The sequence below is a fragment of the Carassius gibelio genome, chromosome B5 (genome assembly GCF_023724105.1).
Source record: "Carassius gibelio isolate Cgi1373 ecotype wild population from Czech Republic chromosome B5, carGib1.2-hapl.c, whole genome shotgun sequence".
NCBI lineage: Eukaryota > Metazoa > Chordata > Actinopteri > Cypriniformes > Cyprinidae > Carassius > Carassius gibelio.
Window position 1 is genome coordinate 30,952,617 of NC_068400.1, and position 25,322 is coordinate 30,977,938.

The following is a 25,322-nucleotide window of genomic DNA, read 5'->3' on the forward strand; positions in this document are numbered from 1 at the left end:
TGACAGTAAATAAAAAGGTTTGTTATTACTAGCAACAGAGAATGTCAGTTCTATGAAGTGTTTTAATACATGTTTCAATGTAAAAAATCTGCAGGATTAGGGTTCAACTTCAGATTCAGGTGCATTGAGTGCATATTAAACAGGGCAAGTATTAAACGACCAATCTAGGGGTCAGTTACTGGTGACGCTCACATTACTAATACTTCTTAATTGTAGTATTGTATAGTTTCCATGACTGAGTTTATTGGGAGGTCAAAATTACAAAATAAAGTCCCAAATTAATATACAGTTGCATGCAAAAGTTTGGGAAGCCCTTGCAGAATCTGTGAAAATCAGAATATTTTTTTACAAAATAAGAGAGAACATACAAAATGCATGTTATTTTTTTATTTAGTACTGTCCAGATTAAGATATTTTACATAAAAGATGTTTACATGTAGTCCACAAGACCAAAAAATAGCTGAAATCATTATAATAACCCATTTAAAAAGTTTGGGAACCCTTGGTTTTTAATATTGTGTGTGGTAAATTGGATGATCTACAACTTTTTTTTTGTTTGTTTGTTTGTTTATTTTGTGATGTTTGTTCATGAGTCCCTTGTTTGTTCTTTATAGTTTCAGAAAATGTCCTACAGAGGTTGAATCTTTTTAAGTCTGTAAGTAGCCATTTACCAAATTTTTCAATGTGAAAATTAGTTTTTCTCCCACTAATACTTCTAAATTGTAGCTACATTGAAATTAGCTAAATAATTTATTTTAAAGCCAATCAAACGAGCAAAATCTGCGCCTTTCTCTGTTTAGTCAGTTCTATTCTTGAGTTGCCCTACATTTCAATTGCTTAGAGGCGGACTACTTGCAATGCAAGGAATTTGTGCCCCAGGGCATGAGTGATATGTTTAGATGTGGTGTTGTACCTTATTTCAGAGTGTGCTGCTGAATGGAAAGGGTGAGCGCTAATGCACTGGGTCTCATTAATCTTAATACTGTATTCATTGCAAAGACTCTTCACGGCAGACACGCACAAAACTGCTGTTTTCTTCCAGTGTCTGCTCAAACTAAATTAGCACTCCTGAGATGTCCCCAAATCTGTCATTTCATCTACTGTTTTAGTTCAGTTGCATTTAACACTCTCTGATTTAAAAATGCTGAAGGCTGAAGTATCACAGTCATAAATAATGACAGAAAAACTTCAGACCAACTGCCAAATAACTCTCAGCAGGCTCTGTTCAACCCAGTGTCACATAACAATAATAACAAATACACATCCAAATTCATGTCACTGTTACACACAACAAATGGTTAGTTTCTGCCAGCAGGAAAAAATAATATACTATAGTTTTGGGGCCAGTAAAGTTTTATTTAATTTTAATTTTTATTTAAGTAGGCCCATCTTATGTTCATCAAGGCTGCATTTATTTGATCATAAATTTTGTGAAACATTATTACAACATGAAATAACTATTTTAAGATGTAAATTTTGTGATAGTAAAGCAGAATTTTCATTAGTCATTACTCCAGCGTTTAATGTCACGTGATTCTCCTGAAATCATCCTAATACACACTGACATGGTTCTCAAGAATCATCTCTTATGATTAACAAAGTTTAAAAAACGCTGACTACATAGATGACATTCTTGGGTAAAGTACCCAGTGGAAGATGTAACGTGGGGGAGAAGAACTGTTGAATAAATTGTTTTTTTTTTTTGTTTAGTTTTTTGCTTCGCAAAATTAAAGTTGAGCAACTGATGTCACGTTTTACCGATCTCCTTACTACATTTTGGACTTGGAAACATTACAGTTGCATTGCTGTCTATGGGAGGATCAGAGAGCTCTCTGATTTCAACACAAAAATCTTCATTTGTGTTATGAAGATGAACGAAGGTCTGATGGGTTTGGAACGGAGGGTGAGTAATTAATGACAGAATTTTCATTTTGGGGTGAACACACTTTATTCTTGTGGAATTTGTGCTACTTTTTTCAGGATTCTTTGACGAATAGAAAGTTCAAAGGAACAGCACTGATTTGTAAGAGAACATTTTTGCATCATTATAAATGTCTTTACGGTAACTTTGGTCGATTTAAAGCAACCTTGCTGAATAAAGGTATTTCTTCCATACACCATACTTTTGATCATCAAACAAAGGGTTCAAAGGTTAACAAGGAAAACATACAATTAGCCATCTCTAAAAAAGCTGTACAAGTACTATACAGAATTAAATTTCTTATTATAATATTTCTATTACACCAAGAAACCACATAAATCGAAAAAGACTTGAACTGTATACCCAGTTTTGTCTGGGCTTAACCATTCACTTGTTATATTAACCAGTGCTTTGATTTTGCTAACAACAAAAAATAGAGTTTGGGGTCATAATTGCTACTTAAACCCTCTTTTTTTTCATATCAGGACTCTGTGGCTCCTTGTCCAGGTGTTTTGGCTGGCTTTTCTTTTGAACTCCAAAGAGCCTGTTCCTGACTCCCTCCAGCATGTCTCCACCTGTCCATGACCGTCATCCCAAATCTCTCCCCCCTTTCCCCACAAAGCCTCTTGAATCCCATGAGGAGCCATGTTATAGGGAATAATGCACACATACTATTCACTTCCATTCCCAGTTCCCAGGGAGTGAAGGAAGGAATTTGGCTGCTGTGTTTACACTTCTTTTAATTACGGTCATTACACAATAGCAGAGTCAGAGATGTGTCATTACTCTCCATTAAACCACAAAGAAAACCTGTTGTGCACTACAGTTCCATGTATGAAAGTTGTGTTAAGCATTTGTTTTGGAGATTTTTTTCTGTGACGACACAAGAAATTGCCTCTGTGCACTTACAATCTAAATATTCCTGAAAGATTAGATGCACGTTAACATCCAAAGCATTAGTTCTGCAAAAGGAACAACCAAAAAGTGCAATCTCATCATTCTAAACAACAAAACACATGGGAATCTGAGAGGGGCTGTGCAATTTCCACTGAACTGTAGAAGAAACACCTGAATAAGGTTTCTTTCCATTTCTCAAGATACATAGTCTATACCATCTCCTCCTCATTACCATTCACAAAGTCAGCACGTTCATTATTTATGAGGCACTTCTCCTCAAATACATCTGTAGTGACTGTGAGACCCATTCTGACTGATACTTTATCAGGCGAATCCTTTCAATGCCAGTGCTGTGATAATGGGCCTCTAAATAATTAACAACACAATGGCTTGCATAAATGGGCCAGGGTTATTGCTTAAAGCAACAAATCTCAACAGTACATTAATCAGATTAAAAAGAAGCAAAAATAAGAAGAGGAATGGATACGTACCGCAAACAATGAGCCTTGATGGACACATGCTCCTGTGGATGAAGAAAATGAGGTGAACAAGAGTGGAAAAGGATCGATACATCTTCACTTGCAGGCCAATTGACAAGTTCATGATTAATGGTGGACAAATGTCCAAGTCATGGCAATCATGTGTCCAACAATGTCTTAAATGCCCTTGTTGTCGCTCAATGTGAAAGAACACAAAGACTGCCACATGGTTCATTCATGAAATTTTACGGTTTACCCTCACAGGCTGTAAAAACAAGGATGTCAGCATGTTATAATCTTGCTTAGTTTTATAGGTTTGACATTAATTTACTATGTTAATACAAATACAGATGGGAATAATTACCCTTAACTATTTAAATACAGGGTTTATGCAGCAAATCACTTAAAATCAAGCAAACTAACCAGAAAACAAATGCTATTTAAGACCATACAAATTTGCATTAGGTAATCTTAAAAATATGGTCCAGAAACTCTTGTGAAGATTAAGTTAACTGGGTTATGATGTCTAAATAATATCAAAGTTTTACTTGTCCGAGAAAGCATGCTTCCCTAAGGAAATGCACATTTATCTTGAGAATCAATAGCCATAACGCTGACTGTCAATGAACTTCTAAATAATCATCATTTGCGACTGAGCTAAAGTGAATTTATGCAAATGTATTAAGTTGATGTGGGAAGATCAAGATAACAGATAGGACGCAGGCGCTGTTTCATAAACAGCATCCTTTCTGAGACATTGTAGTCATGCGATTATTTAATATTACAAAGCTCTCTATTGCGCATTGCTTTTTAAAATCATATTTCCAAGCGTACCTATGGGACAAACAGATTCATCTGGAATTGTACATTTATTTTATTGCAACTAACGGTTAAAAAAAGCAGAAAGTACAGAAATACAAACCTTTTGCTCCGGGCAAGCTGGTGCTGTATCCAATTAAAGCGGTTAGGAGGATCCAAACAGGACCCATATTCACTTTAGAACCTGTTTTAATCCAAAATGCACAAAAAATACAACGGCTTTAACTTGATTGTGAATGAGTGCGTATCATCGTTGCTCTCCTGTGGACTCGAATCAATCAGCAGCGCGTGAGCTTGAAGTCTTGCAGACGGTCGGTATCGTTACTGGTATGCATCCAGTCCCGAGTAGATACAGTCCAGTGAGCTCTCCAGCGAAACTTCCTCACAAAGAGCGGCTCCCACACCAAAATCCTTCCTCTTAAAAGTGCGGGGCCATTACTAAGACAACTTGAACGCGAGTAATTACAGGGGAACAGGCACTAACAATCACTGAGTATACGAGCTGCTCTTTAAAGTGAGTTACTAGAGACACGAGCAGCTGCATTCACGAGTTGAGAAGCCCCCTCCTCCCCCTCTACCACTGTGGGAACAAAACCTATTGCCATCAAAGTTTTGACGGGTATTTGTGTTTTGACAGGTTTTGTGGCAATCAGTGAGTGCTATGGAAGAAACTAACATTTTTGCGATTTTTTTAGGTTGTGTTTAAAATGCACTTCAAACTTGGTGGAATCATGCGAATTATATTTCTACAACGTTGTGCATGCATTAGAATATATGTATGTATGTATGTATGTGTGTATATATGTATATATATATATATATATATATATATATATATATATATATATATATATATATATATATATATATATATATCACTAAAAATAGTAGTGAGCTTAACGGTCAAAGATTCCTAGGTCACGTGCAGCAGGGCAATCTGATCCTTGCTTTGGGGCTCATTCAAGGACAAAAAAGGGAAAAAATTTTGGACATTTGTGGACTTAGGAAATTCATTCAGAGCTTTTTAACCATGATGCATATTCAAATGTTGTTTTAAAATCTCTCCACATAACTTATCACATAGCTACTCTATTCATAAGAGACCAATGCTTCTTGTAATTACACTTATGGTTAAATGTTTAAATACAAAGCTATCAAAACCTGTCTTAATCTTACCTTAAAAAGGATATTCTGAATTTAAAAAAAACGACAAAAAAAATGAAGGCAGAAAGTACTGCATTGCCATTCAATCGGAGCTTGATTAGTTAGAAAGTGTGTAAGCGACAGTTTCTACTGCCACCTGCTGGTATAGTTAGGGGATGGCAGGACAAGTTAGCAGTAGATCTTATGAATATTGCTGTTTCTATGATGAACTGCTTTTGTTCTTATAAGTTCTTTTGGACAAAAGCATCTGCACAATGCATAATTTTAAATGTAAATAGTGTATATACAGAAGTCTGCATAGTTTTTAACATTCCATACCACCACAAATTGATCTCTAAATCCTTAGCAACAGGGGACTTTTTGCCTACTATGGGCTATTAGCCGTGTTGCCTCCATACCTAAAACATGCTACTGTAAAAATTAGCTTCAGAATAAAATCACACAATTGGACAACGTAACATTAACCATTTTAATTACAGTTTATATGTCTTGTACAATGCACATATATACAAAGCAACAATGTCATGCCTTTTTCTCTTCCTGTGGTAAGAATTCTTCGATTTTAATGTGCAAACCCTCACTTGACCTGCTGCAGACAATTGCTCGCTCAATAAGAGGACCTGGAGGAAAAATCAAAGACATAATACATTTAATCCATGTCAAAGAATACAATAGAATACTTCCACCTGACAGCCAAAGAATAATAATTAAAATAACTTGCCAAATTCTGCTGGCTTATGGCTTGCCACATCTTTTACAATGGCATGAATGTTTTCCAGAATATACTCCTTTGGCATGTCCAGCTGTTAAAAATAAATAAAAAGATGATACCACCCTGTCCTCTCTTGCTCTATTACTAATAGAAATGTCTGTCACACAAAGCAGTTCAATGTGACTTACTGTTGCAACTTGTGTGTTAACATAGATGTCCTCAACCATGTATTCATGGCCACTCTTGAATAATGCAAGCATTTTGGGAATATTCATTCCAACTGATCCTGATGCAAGAATCACAAAGAGCCATTTAACCTCGGGGTTTAGCTGCACATTAATAAAACATGCCTGATACATGTGAAACTCACGGACCTCTCTTGCTCTTGGGAAACTTCTTCCTCAGCTTGTTCTTCAATGGGAGCAGCTTTTGAATAATGTCTGGCTCAGCCAAGTAAAAATCTGCTGTGATCTCATCAGCTAAAATCTGTAATCAACAAGAATTGAAAGGTGCATCAAGTAAATAGGTAATTGCTAAATCAAGCCAAAACACAGATTCAATTCAGTGTATGTACTTTTTGAATGAGATTCAAATAAACATTCATTTTTTTACACAGGCAAACTTGTAAATGGTATAAATAGGAATTACATGTCAAGGTTATATCTCATGAGCTTTACCTTCTCAACCAGTTCTGCTCCACCTGCAACTGCTGCTCCATTCTCAATCGCTATCCTGGCTTGATCGGGATTCTGTGAAGCCGTAACTCTATATTACTGCATGTAAACTGTACGGAATTCTTAAATGCAGCTGTAAATTATATCAAATCAGTTCAGTTAATGTTTAACATAATGGACCACAGAATGATTATCCCACCTCAGTGAAAACCACTATTTTGTTGATATCCGACTTGAAGGAATGTGGTAAATGAATTGTGCTAACAAACGGATCCACTTTTTTCTGAAACAAAAACAATGGAAACTCAGTAAGGTTTAAAATTCTGTTGTTGCATTTATGAGTAGTGAAAAGTTTTCTTAAGCACTGCAACAACACTACAGAGAATATTTACTCAACCGGCAAGAGTATTTTTCATCCAGTTAACTCAAAATAACACTCTTTGTAGCTGATTTAATAATATAATCAATTCAAAGTGTTCCATCACAAGAACAGACAGACTTTTGCAGTAGTCGCACATTAAATGTTTTTTAACACCACAATTCATTAAGCATTTCAGCAACCGTTCGGATGTACTGATAAATATTTGAGGTTTTTTAAAAGGTTCAAGAATCATCAAGATATGATGTAGAACTTTTGAAGATGATTCATTTAAGTTTTTTGAAACATGAACAGTTTTAATTTGAAACAACTGTAACGAAAGCACAAAAGAGCTTTTTTGGATTCCTGGGACATATTTGCAGAAAACTAGCAATACAATTAGCAGATTTAGAATTCAAACTCTAGTTCAAATGAATACATTGCTGTTTAAATGTTTGGGGACAGTAAGATTTTTGGGTCTTTTTGAAAAAAAAATTAGAGTTTTCTCATAAGTTGCAGAGTTTTCAACACAGATAATATGAATAATAAGAAATGTTTCTTGAGCAGTAAATCAGCATATTAGAATGATTTCTGAAGAAACGTGACACTGAAATCTGAACAAACTGTTTGCCGAAAACTTAGCTTTGCATCAAACAAATAAATTACATTATTAATAATAATGGATAAAACTTAAACATATTAAAAAATGACCACTGAAATAATATTTACATTGAAATCATATTTCACAGACCGTATGGTGAGTATAAAAGACTTCTTAACGACTTTAAACAGTAGAATTAAATCAGTTTTTGTGAATTTAGAAGAAAGAGCATTTTTTGGTAACACTTTAGAATAAGGTTCCATTAGTTAATGTCAGTTAACTACTTTCGTTAACATGAACTAAGCAAGAACAATCCTTCTACAGCATTTATAAGTCTTAGTTCATGTTAATTTCAACATTTATTAATGCATTATTTAAATCAAAAGTTGTGCTTGTTAACATTAGTTAATGCACTGTGAATTACCATGAACTAACAATGAATAACTGTATTTTCATTAACTAACATTAACGAAGATGAATAAATACAGTAATAAATGTGTTAATATACATTAATGTAAATGTACATTAACTAACATTAACTAATGGAACCTTATTCTAAAGTGTTACCCTTTTTTTTAAGCAAAAATTATTCAAATTAGACTAGAAAAAAAAAAAACACCCAAAATGTACCTTTTTCTCCAGCTTCATGTCTAGACGTAGGTTAATGTACACAGGCTGGTTCTCAGGACTGAAATCCAGCTTCTGGAAGTTCTTCAGCATTTCAATGGCCACGGATGTCTCGTACACAGGTTTGGGATAGTACCTCACCATGTACACATCATCTACTGGAGCCCAGGCTGTGAGTCCAAAGGGTTTATGTCTGTTTGTGTCATCAACCTTTTTTCTCTCTTTCACCACCTTCTCTTGAACGGTCTCGTCTTTCTTCTCTTTCTGCCTACAAAAAGTGTTTTGATTTTTATTAGACAACCTTTCTAAATAGTGTAAAAAAAGTCTAAATAGTGTAAAGAGAACTCACTTGGTGCTGGCAGCAGCATAGGATCTGACAGGCTGCTGCTGCCTGTATGCAACCAGAGAGCTGCACGAGACAGAAGGAGCTCTGCATGTGAAGAACAGACTCTGACATCTGGGAAAAACTGTGCATGAAACAACACACAGAAGTAAAGCAACATTAAAAAGACTGGGTCAAATGACATATGACAATGATTACATTTAATTAACCAATTAGTAGTTTAAAAAAATATATCAAAATTAAATGATCTTTTAGACAGGCTGCATGAACTGCATGAATGTAAGTTAAGCATAACTAAAAACAGATCGTGGTCAAAGCTGTTCGCTTGTGTAGATGCACAACTCGATATTCATCACTCAAGTATTCTGCACATGACTAGTTGCATGTTAATAATCTCGGAATGTACAGTAGATAAGCGAAATAATTTGTTACGTTTCAAAACTGACCTCTTAAAGCACTCCTCGAGGGGGCAGCCATGTTGACAGACTTCTGTGTTACACTTAAATTTCCCTTCTAAACCATCACCCAGCGTTAAGCGTTCCCACTCATCTTGCTTTTGAACAAAAATATTGTGCATACTTAAAACTGAATTTGTAGACACAAACTATGTTTCATATACTACAATAAACAATTAATATGCTCGCTATAAAATTTTCCCGATTTGTTTTAGCATATTTTAGATATTCTAAAGGGAAACTTGCATGTTTATATAAATAATTCCCCATAAGAATAATCATATTACATATACGTTAGAAGGCATACTAAAACAAAGCTGTATCGTATTTTTTACAAGAGCACAATGTTCTCCACTTCGAGCTGTATTTCAGATTAAAATTTAAAGAATCGTTCTTTGAGTCGGATTTTTTTAATGAATTGATTGAACCGGTTCGCAAAACCGTTCCGAACTGTTCGTTTACGAAACGAACTGAATCGGTAGTGGATCTCGATTCACCTATCTATTCTGAATGTAGTATTGTTTAATGAAAATGTAAATTCAACTTCCAAATGTTTTTATGTTTTTTTTTCTGAGCTGAATCGTGGCTGTAGCTAACTGAACTAGAATACATAAAATTACAAACACCCTTATTTATAGAACTAACAGCCCACTGCCAACATGTTGTAACTTTATGGAATGTTTTTAATAAAATGTTGTGCGACGTCAGGGGTCAAGTGACGCAACTGCGTAATGGCGTAAAATAACAGCCAAATCTGTTGTTTGAATCGCTTTTTAAAAACTGCCTGTTCAAAAGAACCGATTCTCGTAAACGAGTCGGACTTCTTATCGTTGGTTAAGGGGACTGTAGACTGGAGCGGAAGCTCAGTGTTGTCCTTCCTTCTGCCCGAGTCTCAGGATGAGGATCGGTCGCAGCTTGTCTGTATGTCTCTGATCATATCACACCAGCAGTTCCTCTCCCACCTCCCGAATGCAGGTAAGACCCTACGTACTGCATTCCGGTGTGCTGTTTTTGCGGTCTTGATATCTTTGGGTGTCAAATCCGCTCACCGTCACCAGCTGTACTTCCAGAGGATCGGCTAAGGAGACGGTGTGTGCTTTAACTAAATAAACACGAGATAACCGTGTTTCAGCCCCATTACACAACACATAGTTTCTCCTGATTAATAGATGACCGTATTTGGTGATGAAGATGGAACGTCTGATCTGGTGGCACGGCCAGATCTGCTCCTGCTTTTCATGTTGTGCTTGACAGCTCACCAACCAAACTCAACTTTGTGCTATCAAGAATAGCTAATAATAATAGCCTTACATAACACAAACATCGTTATTGGAGTAGTTGACAACTGCACTAGGTCGTTGACACGCTTTTAACTGTAACGCGAAACACCGCGGTGTTTTTGCAAGACGTTTTGAACAACAAATCCAAGTTGGGTTCAGCTCGGAACGTGTGTTTGTTTTATTCATAGAAGTTACTTGGTAACTTCAAAGAGCGGGTTACGTAACGCCTCGGCTTTCGTTATCGTTTGCGTATGCGCCGTGGCGTTCAGTCAAATCACTTTTATTGTCACATGACCCAAATACACAGGGGTTTAGTGACAGATAAAGACCACAAAATTCATAATTGAACTCAATATACACATTATGTATACTTAATATACAATATATAGAATTATACATACAACATGAAAAATCCAACACCTGAACATAAAAAATAAAACTGCAGAAACGTGACACTGGACCAGTCATAATGGTCTTTTTTTAAATTTTATTAAGACTTGTACATAGTCTGAAAGCTGAATAAATAACCTAACAAACCGTACATCAATTGAAAGCTTAAGACAATATTTGGAGATACAACTATTTGAAAATCTGGATTCTGGGGGTCCCAAAAAAATCTTATTTAAATCATATTTAAATTTGTCCAACTTAAGTTTTTAGCAATGCACCGATCAAAAAATTAAGTTTTGATATATTTATATGTAGGAAATTTCAGAAATATCTTCATGGAATATGATCTTTCCTTAATATCGTAATCATTTTTGGCATAAAAGGAAAATCAATCATTTTGACCCATAGAATGTTGACTATTTCTACAAATATAACCGTGCTACTGACTGGTTTTGTTGTCCAGGGTCACAAATGTACAATGTTGATTAGAGTTGAGACGTACGGTTGCTGTGCTGAATGATGGTCTGATATATACACTAATATGAATAGGACATCAAGTCCAAAGACCAGCTGAATTAATAAAGTGCCTGAAGTTCTGCATGTAAGAAAACATTTACAAGTTATAATTGAGAAGCAGGATATGTTGTACCCGAACAGCTCTTTGGCAGTGTGCTCTTGTGTATGTAACAGCTGCGACTGAATGATTACAGCGCACCGCATGTTCTGTCTATACAAGGCAAATAAGGGCAGTCGTCTCGTCTGTTTAAAAGCTCTCGCTGGTGATTTTGCCTATTAATAGTCTGTTATGTGAAAGTGCCCTTTTGCTTTCATCTTTTACAGCCGAAAGGGATTGATTTAAACGCACACACAAAACTATTGTAACGTCTCCAAAGTTCAACTGAGTTAAACTCTGTCAGTGCCCTAGACTCCATAATGTTTTGGCTCAGCATCAGAGATATCAACTACTCAAACAGTTCAATGTATCAGCGTAAACATCAGCTGTCTGTCTCTCAGTAAGCACTCAGGATCTCACATGTTGGCCTGTTTTCTAGAACATACAATATTGATCAGAAGTATTTTATTTTATTATTTTATTTTATTTATCTGAAGAAATTAATACTTTTATTCAGCAAGGATGCATTAAATGATCGAAAGTGACAGTAAAGGGATTATTATTAAAAAAATTATTTAATGTAAATGCTATTCTTTTAAACTTTCTATTTTTCAAAGAATGTTCAAGAAAATGTATCACAGTTTTCACAAAAATATTAAGCAGCACAAATGTTTTGAACACTGATAATAGTAAGAAATAGTTCTCGAGCAGCAAATCAGCTTATTATAATGATTTCCAAAATTAAAAGATGGTAATGGCTGCTGAAAATGTAGCTTTGTTGACGGGGATGAATTGCATTTAAAAATATATTTAAATGGAAAACAAATGACTATTCAAAATTGTAATAATACTTATAACATGTTGTTTTCTAACAATTCTAACAATTTTTAACAATCCCACACATTTGAACTACAGTGTAGATGATATTTTGATATTTTACAGCTTCACTTGGTACCTATGCATTCATTTTCTTTAGCTTTATTTTAAGTTAAACTTAAGCAATCCTTACTGATGTAAAAATAAAAAATAAAAAGTTTTTACTTTGCACAAGTTGAAGTGCAGTTGTTGGTTTATTTTCTGATTTACTGTACATCATGTTTACATATAATGTCAGTTTGTCAAAGGGTGACCTGGCTTGATCTGAGGCCTTAAAAGGAGTCTCAGTCACAGGAGTCCTGAACTGACCCCTACAATTACAATTATAATGCCAGCTGGCTCATAGATCAGGCTTTCTACTTTCTCTCAGTTTATGATGATTTCTTACAAATATAAAAATAAATCAATGACATATTGTAACAAAGGGAAATGGTTACTAATTGTTCATTTTCTTTATGTATTTTCAGATTAACAGGCATGCCAAAGGAAAAATATGATCCTCCAGACCCACGCAGATTATATACCATCATGTCAGCCGAGGAAGCAGCCAGTGGGAAGAAGTCACACTGGACCGAGTTGGAGATTTCTGGTCAGTTATTATTCCTCAATTCCTCAATTGACTCTTTTCCGCAACTCATAATTCATCAACTTATCTTTATGAATATGCTACAGAGGGTACAGTACACTGACATGAGAGAAATTAATGAATAAATCAGTGAACGTGAAAGCCTACTTATATTTTCTTTTATCCAAAAGTGATGTACTTATCAATATGTGTGTTCTTTGGGACATTTGTCGAAAACTGTTTACTCTGTCTGTGATTTCGTGGTACAGGGCGGGTCAGAAGTCTAAGCAGCTCACTATGGACGCTGACCCATCTGACTGCTCTCCACATCAACAACAACAACCTGAGCCGGCTTCCTCCTGAAATCGCAAAGCTACCCCATCTCGTCTACCTAAACCTGTCCTCCAACAAACTGCGCAGCCTGCCAGCAGAACTCGGCAACATGGTGACTCTCAGGTATGCAACAAAACAGACAGATTCCCATCAGAATGAAGTTAAGTAAAACAGTTCTATTGGCCTTTCAGCATTATTACAGATAATAAAGTGCCATTATTATTTTTCCTTTTACAACAAAACATTAAAAGACCAGAAAGGCAGAATATATAAATGAATAAATAATTAGGATGTGACTGAACTGGACTTATCAATAGTTTATGCCTTTTTGTTCACTTTAAGTGATTTTAAGACTATTGTTACACTAAACAGACATCTTTTTTTATGGTCACATTTGTTTCTTTCTTTGTGTGTTTTTTTTTTTTTTTTTTAGGGAATTGCTTTTGAACAACAATTGTTTACGAGTTTTGCCTTATGAACTTGGTCGGTTGTTCCAGTTGCAAACCCTTGGACTCAAAGGTAAAGCTTTTTTAATTTCAGTCCAATGTTGTTTTATATTATGCAGAACAAGCATGCAATGTTTTTTTATTAGGCCTGAGAACAATATTTCTTTCCCAGGTAATCCATTGTCCCAAGATATACTCAACCTGTATCAGGAGCCTGATGGAACAAGGAAATTGTTAAATTACATGCTTGACAATCTTGCAGGTAATAATAGACGCAGATACATAGCTGCTTATTAATATTATACAGATTAATTATTCATTTAATTTCCCCCTCCCATTATTAGTCCACCCAGAACAACTCCCCCAAAGACCTTGGATCACTTTGAGGGAGCGAGACCAAATGATGCCCACAGGTACATACTGCTAGCATCCTGTCACTGGCTTTTAAAAATGATAATTTACTAAGGATCAAAGCTAAAAGAAAATTATTGTGTCCTCAAGCTGTGTTCACAGTAATGTGCTACAACGTACTGTGCGACAAGTATGCAACAAGACAGTTGTATGGCTACTGTCCCTCATGGGCCCTTAACTGGGAGTACAGGAAGAAGGGCATCATGGAGGAGATCACTAACTGTGATGCTGACATCATTAGCCTGCAGGTATGAAGCTCCCGTTTCAGAATGAAAAAGGAAATCTCAATCACAATTAGAAATGTGTACACTACCATTTAAAAGTTTTGAATTGGTATGGTAAAATATTTTAAAGTACTCTCTTATTCTCACCAAGGCTGCTTTTATTTGATCAAAATACAGTAAACATAACAATACTGCAAAGTATTATTACAATTTAACTTAATATGTAATACTTAATAACGTAATATGTTACCTCTCATGCCTCATGTACCTTCTAATATGACAAATAAGTATATAGTTATATCTTTACATAAAAAATGAAGCTTAGTTATTGTGTAACAATACATTTCACGTGGCGTCTGTGGTTTTAATATCAGCAGTGTTTTATGCTTTGCTTTAATGCTCATTCATGTGCAGGAGGTGGAAACAGAGCAGTACTACACTTTCTTTCTGGAAACACTGAAAGAGCGTGGATATGATGGCTATTTCTGTCCAAAGTCTCGTGCCAAACTCATGTCAGAACAGGAGCGGAAACATGTGGATGGCTGTGCTGTGTTCTTTAAGACCGACAAGTGAGAATTATCTTCTATCTTCTTACAAGGTTTAAAGGGTTCATGAACTTAGAAATCAAAATTCCCTCTGTAATTTTCAGAACACAAATCTTTCTCATTAGTCTAAAAAGTCGCCAGTCTGACGAAAAAAAATGACAGGTTGGAATGTGTCACTCTGTTAACTAATAGTGTGGCTAAACACCGCCTCCTCAGAATTAGATCAAAGCCTGTTCTACAACACTGCATGTTTAGCTCCGCCCACAGATTCACACACACACATATATGGTAAATGACAGAGATTATCAACTTTATTTGATTAGCTTTATTTTGAATAGAGCTCCAGACCATGTCAGTAATAACTTAGTCCTTTGTTAAAAAAAAAACAGGACAGAAAAAAGCTAAATTATGTTTTTTGATTGTGACCCTTGATCACATTATAAGTGGACCTCAGAGAACAAAGTAAAATAATAAAAAAGGCAGTTCATTACCCCTTTAAAGTGAAATGATATTAATCTCATCTATTGCACTTTTTTTTTTTACATTCTAGATTTGCTCTGGTGCAGAAACACACAGTGGAGTTCAATCAGGTTGCCATGGCAAACTCAGAGGGTTCAGAGGTTATGCTAAACAGAGTCATGACCAAAGATAACATCGGAGTAGCTGTCCTGTTGGAAGTGAAGAAAGACTTGTTTGCTAGTGGTAAGGACCCTGAGTGATGAATGTTAACATTGAAATAGCTCAATTTAGGTTTCCTGTTCTTCATGGACACACCATCTATTTAGATTTGTCCTGTAGAGGGCAGTAAATCACTACATTAGAAATGTTTACATGTGGCCAAGTATGATGTCCCATGTTTTGAATTTGTGCTCTGCATTTGTGGAGCAGAGGGCAGTCAATTCTGTGGTGTCCGGGGAACAGTTGGGGGTTCGGTGCCTTACTCAAGGGTCTCACCTCAGTCATGGTATTGAAAGTGGAAGGTGGAGAATAACTACTGACTCTAGAAATGAATTTAAATTCATGAACTGTACAATAGATTATATTTCAGTAGAATTTATTTTGACCCTTAAAATTATTCAACAAAGAAGATATTTATTCATGACATTGTATTTTTTACATTTTGCCGTGTGTGGCAAGTTAGGAAATTGTTGGATATTGAAAATATTGAAAATAACATCAGTAGCATTCTCTGAAGTAAATTCAGCTGCAAGTACATTTAAAAAAAATATTTATATCTGACAAAAATTTGTAAGCCAAGTTAGTCATAAGTAATGTGATGCTCTGATAAATAAAATGAACTTCTATGGTTGAATTCAGTGTTAGGTTGGATTTCAGTGATAATGCACTTTCTATTTACTTCATGATGCCTCAATACAGCTGAATATTTTTATGAACATACACACATTTTGATGAGTTTATTTTTATTTATCTGCATTATTTCTTCTTTCTCAGCATACCCCCCAACACAAAAAAACAAAAAAACATTATTGTTGCATTTTCAAAAGATTGTGATATTGATTACACTTTGCAAACAGAGTTTACTGTTTATATTCTGCTTTTGACTTCCTCTGGACTGGGAGCAGCAAACTTTATTATAAAATATCTTATTTAGATGCTACAACTCCCATTCATTTTACTGGTGTTATGATGCAGGTTTAAAGCAGCCTTCAGAGAAACAGCTCCTGCTGGTAGCTAATGCCCACATGCACTGGGATCCGGAGTACTCCGATGTGAAGCTCATCCAGACAATGATGTTCCTGTCTGAGCTAAAGAGCATCGCTGAGAGGGCATCGGGATCCATCAACTCTGCATCACCCACGTCAGACACCAGCTCCATCCCGATCGTCCTGTGCGCTGACCTCAACTCACTCCCAGACTCTGGTGAGCAATGTTTGGAACCGCTTTCTAAGGATAAATAGTAAGAGGAAATGGAGGACTCACTTGACTTACCCTTTAATGTCATTTTAAGAGAAATATTGACTTTTTTTATATTGTTGAGATTTTTGCCTCTGATTCCTCATGAAGCTGTTGTCTTCTTCACAGGTGTGGTGGAGTACCTGAGTAACGGTGGAGTTGCAGAAAATCACAAAGACTTTAAGGAACTGCGTTACAGCGATTGTATAACCAACTTCAGTTGCAACAGTAAAAATGGCAAGCCTGATGGCAGCATCACGCACAGTTTCCTGCTGAAGAGTGCCTATGAGGGGAATCTCATGCCCTACACCAACTACACTTATGACTTCAAGGTCAGGAGATGTTTAGGTTTCACAATTTTAGTGAACGGTAACATTCTTCCTTATTGTATTGCACAGAAACCTGTGATCTAAAAGGCTGCTGCTGGCTCCTGAATTTAAATTATTGTCACCGATTTTTATGTACTCCGTTTTAAAACATGCTTTCTCCTTTTTTGTAGGGTGTGATTGACTACATTTTCTTCTCTAAGACACACATGCGTGTTCTGGGCGTTCTGGGTCCACTGGAGACTCAGTGGCTGAAGGACAACAACATTACGGGCTGCCCCCACCCACACATCCCTTCTGACCACTTTTCCCTCCTGGCTCAGCTGGAGTACCAACCGCCCTTACCCCCCATCAACGGGTTGCATCTGCCTGTCCACAGGTAGTGCAGCCCCGCTTCCCCTACTCCTCTAAATCCCCAAACCATGGACGAACCCCTATGATGAGCCCCTACAAATATAGGCACACACATTAAGGAGTGAAGTACTCACCTACTTTGTTCCTTTTTAACCTTTGCACAGGATTATATGATCTTATTATTATGTTTTCCAACCTGAAAACAAATGCTTAATACCAAATTAGGGTTGGGATTCTCTGTTTGGTACCAAACAAACGCTGCTTTCAGGGAAATCCATCTGTTTGTCTGAATTTAAATGTGAGATTGTATAAGCCATGTGTCAGTATTTGGATGCTAGGAATGTGTAACTTAAGGGAAGGCCGATCATGTAGCATAACAATGTCCACACGAGTGTTGCAAAAACTTTGATTCAATCAGCATCCTCTTTTAAATTCCCCTTCAGCGTCTTTAAATATTTATGATGCCATTCAAATTCGGAAATTTCCCAGTACAAAAAACGAAACAAAATTTGCTCTTCACTGTGCAACATCAAATATTATAGTAGTGACCGCATCCTGTGCATTACAAATTCAAGTTCCCCCATTTAACATTACTGCAGGATGGATTTGCATTAAGGATTATAAAGTGAAAAGCTGAAGTAAGGTTGGAATTTTCAACAATGTGTTATTAATTGAAAATTATTAATAGTGCAATGTAAAGTATTATGAAAACTTGTCTTTAATTCCAAAATGTACACTATTAAAGAGGATCCCAGCCCTACTGATTATAACCCAGCTGTGCTGTTTTCTCTTGCTGCTTGCATTGGCATCTAAATCACATTACCGTACTGATGTATATTTACACAATATACTCATCACTCCCTGTCTCAGTGATGTCATCATGCCAGCGAGCATCTCCAAACAATCTCTGAATGGCAGGTGGTTGACATTGAGACAATTTATAATTGCTACAGAACACTACTTAGGAGTTTAAGGCATAGTTCACCCAAAAATGACTCAAACCTCTATGCCTTTATTTTTTAATTTTGGGGTGAACTTTGTCTTTAACTATAATTCAGACTAATTCAGCTTAGTCCAGTTGTTTCGTATTTGTTTCAGTGGTAATGGATTGTCAGCTGCATTGGTACAGAATGAATGTTAATTTATGTTTAGAAATGTCATTTTGTGTTTTGTTGGAGAAGAGAGATGACAAGAAATGTCATTTTATTTGTTTGGCACAACTAAGAGCATTTCCATAGTTGGAGGCCTTTCTCATTGTTATGTTTTAATGGTTTTCAAGGTTGGCAAGACATAATCATTTGCTAAATTTATCTAAAAGCTGTAATACACTTCACAACTTTTAAAATTGAAACACATTTTTAACAAATAAACTCATGTGTTCTTCTGAACATAACAAACTCATGCAGAAACGTGGCATTAGCTACGTTTCCAACCACCTATTTTAATGCACATTTTGGGATATTGCATAAAAAAAGGGTTAAAATGGCAAGATGCGCATAAATTCTAAGAATTTGCATAAAACTTGTACTCTCTCAATTATGTCACATACATTTCTTATAAAGTCAGAAAACATCCACATAAACCACAAAACACTTTTACCAAATAAATTCCTCAATGCACATCAAAAAAGACATGTGACTTTGCAATAGGACAGCAACTGGACCAACCAACAGATCGATTTCATTGCACAGCATCTGAAATGCTAGTTTTGCTATTCTAAAAAGCTTGAGCATAGTCTAGTCAAACTACTTCATTATAATTAACTCTAAGAACTGCGCTCCCAAACAGCAGCCTCCGAAAATAAGATAACATGGCCGCGTTTTGTCTGCATGCTCTAAGTTGTATACAATTTATTGTTTATTTAAAAAAATATAAATAATTATATACAGTGCCTTCTCCTACTGCAGCAAATAAAAATTTTCTTCGTGAAATTTAGCGCAACTTAACAATCAGGAAGTGACGATTTTGTTATCTTCAACTCCATGGATGGAAACAATACTTTAGGCCTATTCTGTGATTTATGTTTTATTCAATATTCCAAATTTGCACGCAAGTTTAATTAGTAACTTTGAAAGAAAACATAGCTAATGTTAGAAGAGGCATAGTCTCAACTTCAGGCATTACACCCACAAACTGTTGAGTGAATATCTGATACATATGGCACACAAAATTAGAAACACTTCAGGAGTTTCGAAGTCATCATCAGATTGATTGAATTCTACAGAATTTCTGTGAGACACGTGTGGAGCGTTCTTTAACATTCCACCTGGAAACAAAGATGCTATGGAGCAAACCCCCTCATGGAAGAGCAAACCATCATATTTACAACTGAGACAATGGCTGTGGGGACATTTCCATGCCCCTAAACATGACCTGACACAAAACGAAACGTGATTGGTTCCTTTACCTGTCAGTCATATGGCCTCTTGGGTGGTCCTTAACCACTTCCCAGACCTTCTACCATCAGTCTAAAGGTCTGGCTATGCAAGACTAGAGAAGCAAAACCAAATTAAATCAATATGTGTTGAAAAATTGGCTCAGAAATTACTGATATGCTCAGATTGGACAAAGTCATAGTCTGAAAACAACAACAAAAGTCTGTGCCCATCATACACCATGTGATTTTCTGTGAAATCTGTCAACTCAAATCTGCATTTGTTATGACATAGGCAGCTAGTTTCAATTCATCAACACTTGGCAAACGTGTAGTGCATTGCAGATTTTTATCTGAATTTGCAAAAACGTATACATATTCTAAAGCGTTTATTTGAGTGGCATAAGTGTTGTTGTCTGTCACATGACTACTGTGGAAACATTTCCCTGCATGAATTCTGACTTCAATAAACCAAAAGTCCTTTCTTTCAAGCTAGCAGCCATCAAAATGTTTAATGCTTAAAGCTTCTTGAGTTAAAATTCTGCAGCATTTATGATGTTTAACCTATGAGGAGAATTGGTTGCTGGTACTACTTGCATGTTCAACACATCCAGGGTCACGTATGTCTATTTGGACAAAGCTATAGCTTTTCTAACATGCTTCGGGAGACTGTGCCTTGTTCTGTGTTGAGCTTGTCTGAGTTAAATATTTCAGAAGGAGTTGCTGAAGTGGACTGTTAAGTGTTGGATTATGTGTGCTGCATGTTACTTATAACTGCCATTAGACCTTAGAAAACAAATAACCACACTGATTTACTCCCATCCCTGTTAAATGTAACGACATTCTTGATTAGGTTTTTTAGTCAGCAAAAAAACGTTTTTGACATTGCATCATTTCTAAAATTGGAATGCCTTATGATCATGAGTGCTTTCGCTTTTTTGTCACTTTTGCAAACTGATTGATAAGTAGAGCATTCCTCTTTTATCAAAACTGTGCCTAGTCTGAACCATCTTTTCTACAGCAGTACTGCCTGTGAAAGCAAGACGCTTACAGAGTGAGCCAGCACCAGCATCCATCCCAGCGCCCTTCCATCCACTCATCCATTCATCTGTCCATCTCTTCTCTTCACCAGAGAGACACGGTGACTCCTAAAGTGGACATGATCCAGTTATAATGATGTTGTTATTAAAACATGTCATGGTCAGCAGTGATAAGCCGATTTGTTTTGAAAAAATGGCAGGATCTTAAATCTTTCTGTTAAGAAGTTGTGAAAATTACAATTGTCTGCCTGGTTAGTGGTGGCAGTATTTTTATTTTTTTTCTGATGGATACTTGTATATGTTCTCCTCAGAAATTCCCATTGAACCAGATGAAATATTTCCTCTTAGCAAATGGTCTAACTGGACAGTTATTTTAATCCAGACTGACAAACAAGCTATATTTTTAAACTAGTCACGATCTCATGTGGAAAATAGCAGTAGTCTTTCATTGAATGTTTATTATGGGAACATGGTTTGATGACAAATTCAAATTAAGGAAGGACTTGCTTGATTGTAAGATGATGTAAAGCATTGTTTTGCCATGAACCTTGAGACACAGCGATTAGAATATCCAAAAACGAGCATTTCCCAGTGTGGTGATAAATCTTTGTCAGTGGAGACTTTTTTCATGCAGTTTCTCCTCAGCTGAGGAATACACATTTTGTAACTCTTATTTAGTCTATAAACATATATGGTGATGATATGGGGGAAAAAATATTTCCGTTTGCAAATGTAAATGGTGCTACATGTGGCCCATTTGTAAAACAAACTTGTCAAAAGTCTCCCTCTAAAGGCAATAAAGATGTCATTTTAAAGAAAGAAGGTTGTGAGATTTTTATTTAAAAATAATAATTACAGGTTTTGTAGACAGACTTTTTAAAATTTGTTACTGCGTAAATATGGTCTCATAACATTCCGCACACTTGTGTTGACTGTTTGAATGAAAAAGAATAACTGAAAAGTAGGAAATGGAAAGTTGTTCTCGTTCATGTTGATTTATGCTGCAGTGGGCACAGCAGTTTCCTTTGCTGCTCTTCTACTGTAGAAAAATGAAACAAAAGATGACATTTAGACAATGCAAAGAAAAAAAAAAGGTCAAATCTAGATTCAACGTTCTCGATTTAGGGAGTTAAGACTTAAACCCTACCTCCTCATTACTTTTGAGATGACATTGTTGATCCATTGTGCGTCAGGGTTTATGCAAACTGTTTGGTTGTCCTTTTTGGTAATCCTAAGGAATTGAAAAAGATTTCATAAACATATGCAACAATATGTACCTGTCTTACACATATCGGCTTAAAATGTATGGGCAATAAGTGACATTTGTCTGAGAGCTGCGTGGGCTAATGAGAAAATAATGTTACGTATTTTTGAGAGCGCTGAGGTTTGTCAGAACAGAGGAAACATGCACCCCTTTGCACATTTCCCTCATGTCTGTGATTGAAGTGTGTGTGCCACCAAAGTGTAGAGGCAAAACATCATGACTCACAAGATCTCGGTTTTGCGACAGTGTGCTCCCGGAGGCACGATCTCAATCCTCTGGAACAACCGAGTTGAGATTTTGTTTGAGGTGGTGGTCACACACTGACACTTGTTGGAACCAAAGCCTTCCATTGGCAATGCTAAAAGAAGCCATGTGCATAGAGTTAGAATTATATTTCTCTAAAGAACAAGGTTTAATAAATAATAAATGCAGAATAAATGGCTAATTTGTAAAAAAAAAAATAATAATAATAATTACGACTACAGCACGATTATTCTGCAGTAAATTATAGCACATTTCAACAGATCCACCTTTTAAACTTTGAAAGCACCTGGTTTGTACAGAATATTATCTATTTATAAAACACCATATAATATTGACCACACATAATGTACAAATAAAATGAAATAAAGTCAAATAAAATAGTAAAATAAAAGAAACTCTTACCATTGATGGTTGTGAAGCAGCACACTGCAGTAGCTGCCAGCAGAACGAAAGAGAGCATTGACATGTTGAGGCTGAGATCGGTTGTGTTGAAGCAAGTCTAGGACGAGAGGCTCTTCTGCCCAGTTTATATTGATGCTCAAAAGAGGAAGTGATAAACCTATAATAGCAAATGTGGTTAAAAAAAATATAGCGTAAGAGTGGGAGTTTTACTGTCAGGGGAAAATAATTAAAGGAGGTGGGAAACATCTCAAAATGGAATAATAAATATTACATTATTATTGTACTAAAATGTTCATAATGTATTGATTTTCTCAAAATGTAAAATAAAAAAATAAAAAATCTTGAGCTCATAATGTAATAACAATTTTTAAATGTAATAACAATTTTTCACATAATTTAATAGGTTATTGTAGGAGAAATGTATTACATTATGAACACACTGTGGCAACTTATAGTGTAATCACAGTTATAAGGTAATTCCAATTTAAAACATTATTATGTTTACATCATAATTATCTTTTAATACAATACATTTGAGCACAAAACATAATTATAGTTTTATTGAAAAGAAAATTAGGCTTATTAGGCTACATTATGAACTTTTATTTTTTATAAAAAGCGGACTAATTTTGTGATTATGACCTGCTTAATTTTTGGAGACATAGGCCTGGTTTCCCAGACAGGGCTTATACTAAGCCAGGATTAGGCCATATAGTTCAGGTAGGACATTTAAGTAATTTTTATTAAGGTTACCTTAGAAAAAAACATGACTAGTATGCATTTTGAGACAAAATAAAGGCACTGATATATTTTATGGTCAGTCAGTGTGAGTTTCTTTCAGTTGAAACAACTCAGACTTTAGTCTGGCATTAGGCTTAAGCCTTGTCAAACCGGGGTATAAAAACTTGTATATATTCTAAATGTATAGACCTAATGTGTTTATAATTTTGGCGATAAAAGATGTTTATATGTACTCAGGTAAATGTCACTTGACTGACAAATTCTTCACAGGCTGTTATACTGAAGATTTCCCAGGTTAAAAGGCACAGAAATGATGCGTGATTATAAATTGTGCTTTATTTTTCAACATTATCCCCTGACGTACATTCATGTTATGACGTGTATTAAAGTGAAGAATTGTGGATTTAACTTGTACTCCATGCTGATATCGATCTACCCCAGACTACATTAAACTTCGGAAATTTTTATTTTTTCAAAACTTGTAAAAAAAAAAAAAAAGAATTATGCTTTTAATTTCCAATGAATTTAATAGGGACGCGACTGAATGGATCCTAGAAATAAATTAAAATATTTTTATATGTAAAACTGTCATTGTCATTGTTCTTTTGTTCGTTATCTGGCTCGGCTCGGTGTTCATCTTCAGATCTCTCTTCACAGTAGTTCAGTCAGTGCACTGTTTGAGTACATGCATTACTCAGGGATATTGGATGGTTTTAACTCAGAGGGAGTGTCAGCCACATTAAAAAATTTAACAGCTTAAATCATTTGTGGATTAATGCGTATTGGAGACGTGAACCATTTAAAACTATTCAGTTCGATTTGGTGAAGTGATTCAAAAAGATCCGGTTACATCGAATGATTAGTTCGCAAACCGGATATCACAAACTGCTTTGTTTTGAACTCTCTCTCACAACAGACACGGAAGAGAAGACAAAGATGAATAAAGTCGTAGTTTTTGCTATTTTTGGAAAATGTATTTTCAATGCTTCAAAATATTCTAACTGACCCTCTGATGTCACATGGACTACTTTGATGATGTTTTTCTTACCTTTCTGGACATGGACAGTAGACCGTACACACAGTTTCAATGGAGAGACTGAGAGCTCTCGGACTAAATCTAAAATATCTTAAACTGTGTTCTGATTTTTGGGTGAACTATCCCCCAAAAATCAAATCAAATCAAACATGAAATCTAAATTTACAATATTTATTTGTTAGTGCACATTGCTAGTCGTAAATTCAACAATTAATCTGTGCAAGTTAATCCACTGAAATAATTATTATTTTTTTTTTGGTAATCTTTAATCAAAATCTGATCATTTGTTTCCGCTCTGGCATGCCTTCTCTGATGATGTCAGTTTGACGGCTTGGGCAGAACATGGTTAAACATGCCAACCACTTAGTCTGCTGTGAGTGAGAAATGAGAGGAGGAGCGCAAAAATAAAACCTTGTCTACTCAATATCCCGTTTCAGCTGGAAATACGCCACCGCAATGAAATCCAGTAGGCAGCAATTTACGCTTCTGGTGAACTTTAAAGTAAATATGTCAGCAAACTGCGCTCTTTCAAGGTTGTGCATTTAATGCATGGCCAAAATAAGAACATAAGCTAAGTGTTTAAAACATGTAAAGCAGGATTGCCCACTTTTCCCGCATTCCTTATTGAATCCATACAGAAATCAGTTTATCATGTCACGCCCAGTTAAGGGTGCTAATCACTCCCACAGAAAAAAAAGAAAGAAAGAAAAACCCTAAGAGCACCCTTAGTTGAACCTGTAATAATAACATATTTTGTAAACTCTTCTGTGCATATTTGCATTTGAGCTCTGATTTGAGCATTAGAGGTGTCTATTTACAGTTTTTGTTTTCAGCATTGAGAAATGTAGCTAATCAAAGATACGTCAGCTGAACC

General features: G+C 35.7%; 4 protein-coding genes across 6 annotated transcripts in view; 1 reads left to right on the forward strand and 3 right to left on the reverse strand.

The window, feature by feature from the left end:
* The window catches only part of fras1 (Fraser extracellular matrix complex subunit 1), a 104,970-nt gene extending 100,311 nt beyond the window's left edge, over positions 1-4,659 (reverse strand). For both annotated transcript variants that reach the window (XM_052557053.1, XM_052557052.1), the window contains exons 1-2: positions 4,220-4,659; positions 3,310-3,341 (exon numbers count right to left, since the gene is read on the reverse strand). In XM_052557053.1, the coding sequence (XP_052413013.1) occupies positions 3,310-3,341; positions 4,220-4,286 (99 nt within the window). In that variant the 5' untranslated portion in view covers positions 4,287-4,659. The remainder of the gene's footprint in view (positions 1-3,309; positions 3,342-4,219) is intronic.
* Positions 4,660-5,735: 1,076 nt separating this feature from the next.
* On the reverse strand, positions 5,736-9,285 carry mrpl1 (mitochondrial ribosomal protein L1). Its single transcript, XM_052556261.1, has 9 exons — positions 9,042-9,285; positions 8,602-8,719; positions 8,256-8,520; positions 6,866-6,949; positions 6,670-6,741; positions 6,367-6,478; positions 6,181-6,278; positions 6,002-6,083; positions 5,736-5,900 (listed from the first exon to the last, which is right to left on the reverse strand). Exons 1-9 carry the CDS (start codon positions 9,070-9,072, stop codon positions 5,803-5,805), a joined length of 960 nt encoding a protein of 319 aa, XP_052412221.1. The 5' UTR covers positions 9,073-9,285; the 3' UTR covers positions 5,736-5,802.
* Positions 9,286-9,859: 574 nt separating this feature from the next.
* Positions 9,860-21,563, forward strand: cnot6l (CCR4-NOT transcription complex, subunit 6-like). 2 transcript variants are annotated; one of them, XM_052556259.1, is made up of 13 exons: positions 9,860-10,025; positions 12,677-12,798; positions 13,044-13,230; positions 13,541-13,626; positions 13,726-13,815; positions 13,898-13,966; positions 14,055-14,212; positions 14,603-14,757; positions 15,284-15,435; positions 16,387-16,614; positions 16,777-16,979; positions 17,147-17,352; positions 20,723-21,563. In XM_052556259.1, the coding sequence occupies exons 2-13, from the start codon at positions 12,687-12,689 to the stop codon at positions 20,757-20,759; spliced, it is 1,683 nt and encodes a 560-aa protein (XP_052412219.1). In that variant the 5' UTR covers positions 9,860-10,025; positions 12,677-12,686; the 3' UTR covers positions 20,760-21,563. The 2 variants fall into 2 exon arrangements, with proteins under 2 accessions (XP_052412219.1, XP_052412220.1); XM_052556260.1 differs by having other exon boundaries at positions 20,726-21,563.
* Positions 21,561-22,825, reverse strand: LOC127957638 (C-X-C motif chemokine 2). Its single transcript, XM_052556263.1, has 4 exons — positions 22,672-22,825; positions 22,231-22,363; positions 21,889-21,972; positions 21,561-21,780 (listed from the first exon to the last, which is right to left on the reverse strand). The coding sequence occupies exons 1-4, from the start codon at positions 22,733-22,735 to the stop codon at positions 21,738-21,740; spliced, it is 324 nt and encodes a 107-aa protein (XP_052412223.1). The 5' UTR covers positions 22,736-22,825; the 3' UTR covers positions 21,561-21,737.
* Between the last annotated feature and the right edge of the window lie 2,497 nt (positions 22,826-25,322).

Coding starts and splice junctions, on each gene's coding strand:
- mrpl1 (XM_052556261.1), bottom strand. CDS start 9,072: ATGGCTGCCCCCTCGAGGAGTGCTTTAAGAG. Junction 6,950..8,255: donor ACATGAAGCTGGAGAAAAAG/GTACATTTTGGG, acceptor TTTTTGTTTCAG/AAAAAAGTGGATCCGTTTGT. Junction 6,479..6,669: donor GAGCAGAACTGGTTGAGAAG/GTAAAGCTCATG, acceptor TGTTGATTACAG/ATTTTAGCTGATGAGATCAC.
- cnot6l (XM_052556259.1), top strand. CDS start 12,687: ATGCCAAAGGAAAAATATGATCCTCCAGACCCACGCAGATTATATACC. Junction 13,627..13,725: donor GCAAACCCTTGGACTCAAAG/GTAAAGCTTTTT, acceptor TTTCTTTCCCAG/GTAATCCATTGTCCCAAGAT. Junction 13,967..14,054: donor AGACCAAATGATGCCCACAG/GTACATACTGCT, acceptor TGTGTCCTCAAG/CTGTGTTCACAGTAATGTGC.
- LOC127957638 (XM_052556263.1), bottom strand. CDS start 22,735: ATGTCAATGCTCTCTTTCGTTCTGCTGGCAGCTACTGCAGTGTGCTGC. Junction 22,364..22,671: donor CTGCTTCACAACCATCAATG/GTAAGAGTTTCT, acceptor GGCTTCTTTTAG/CATTGCCAATGGAAGGCTTT. Junction 21,781..21,888: donor ATCTCAAAAGTAATGAGGAG/GTAGGGTTTAAG, acceptor ATTTTTCTACAG/TAGAAGAGCAGCAAAGGAAA.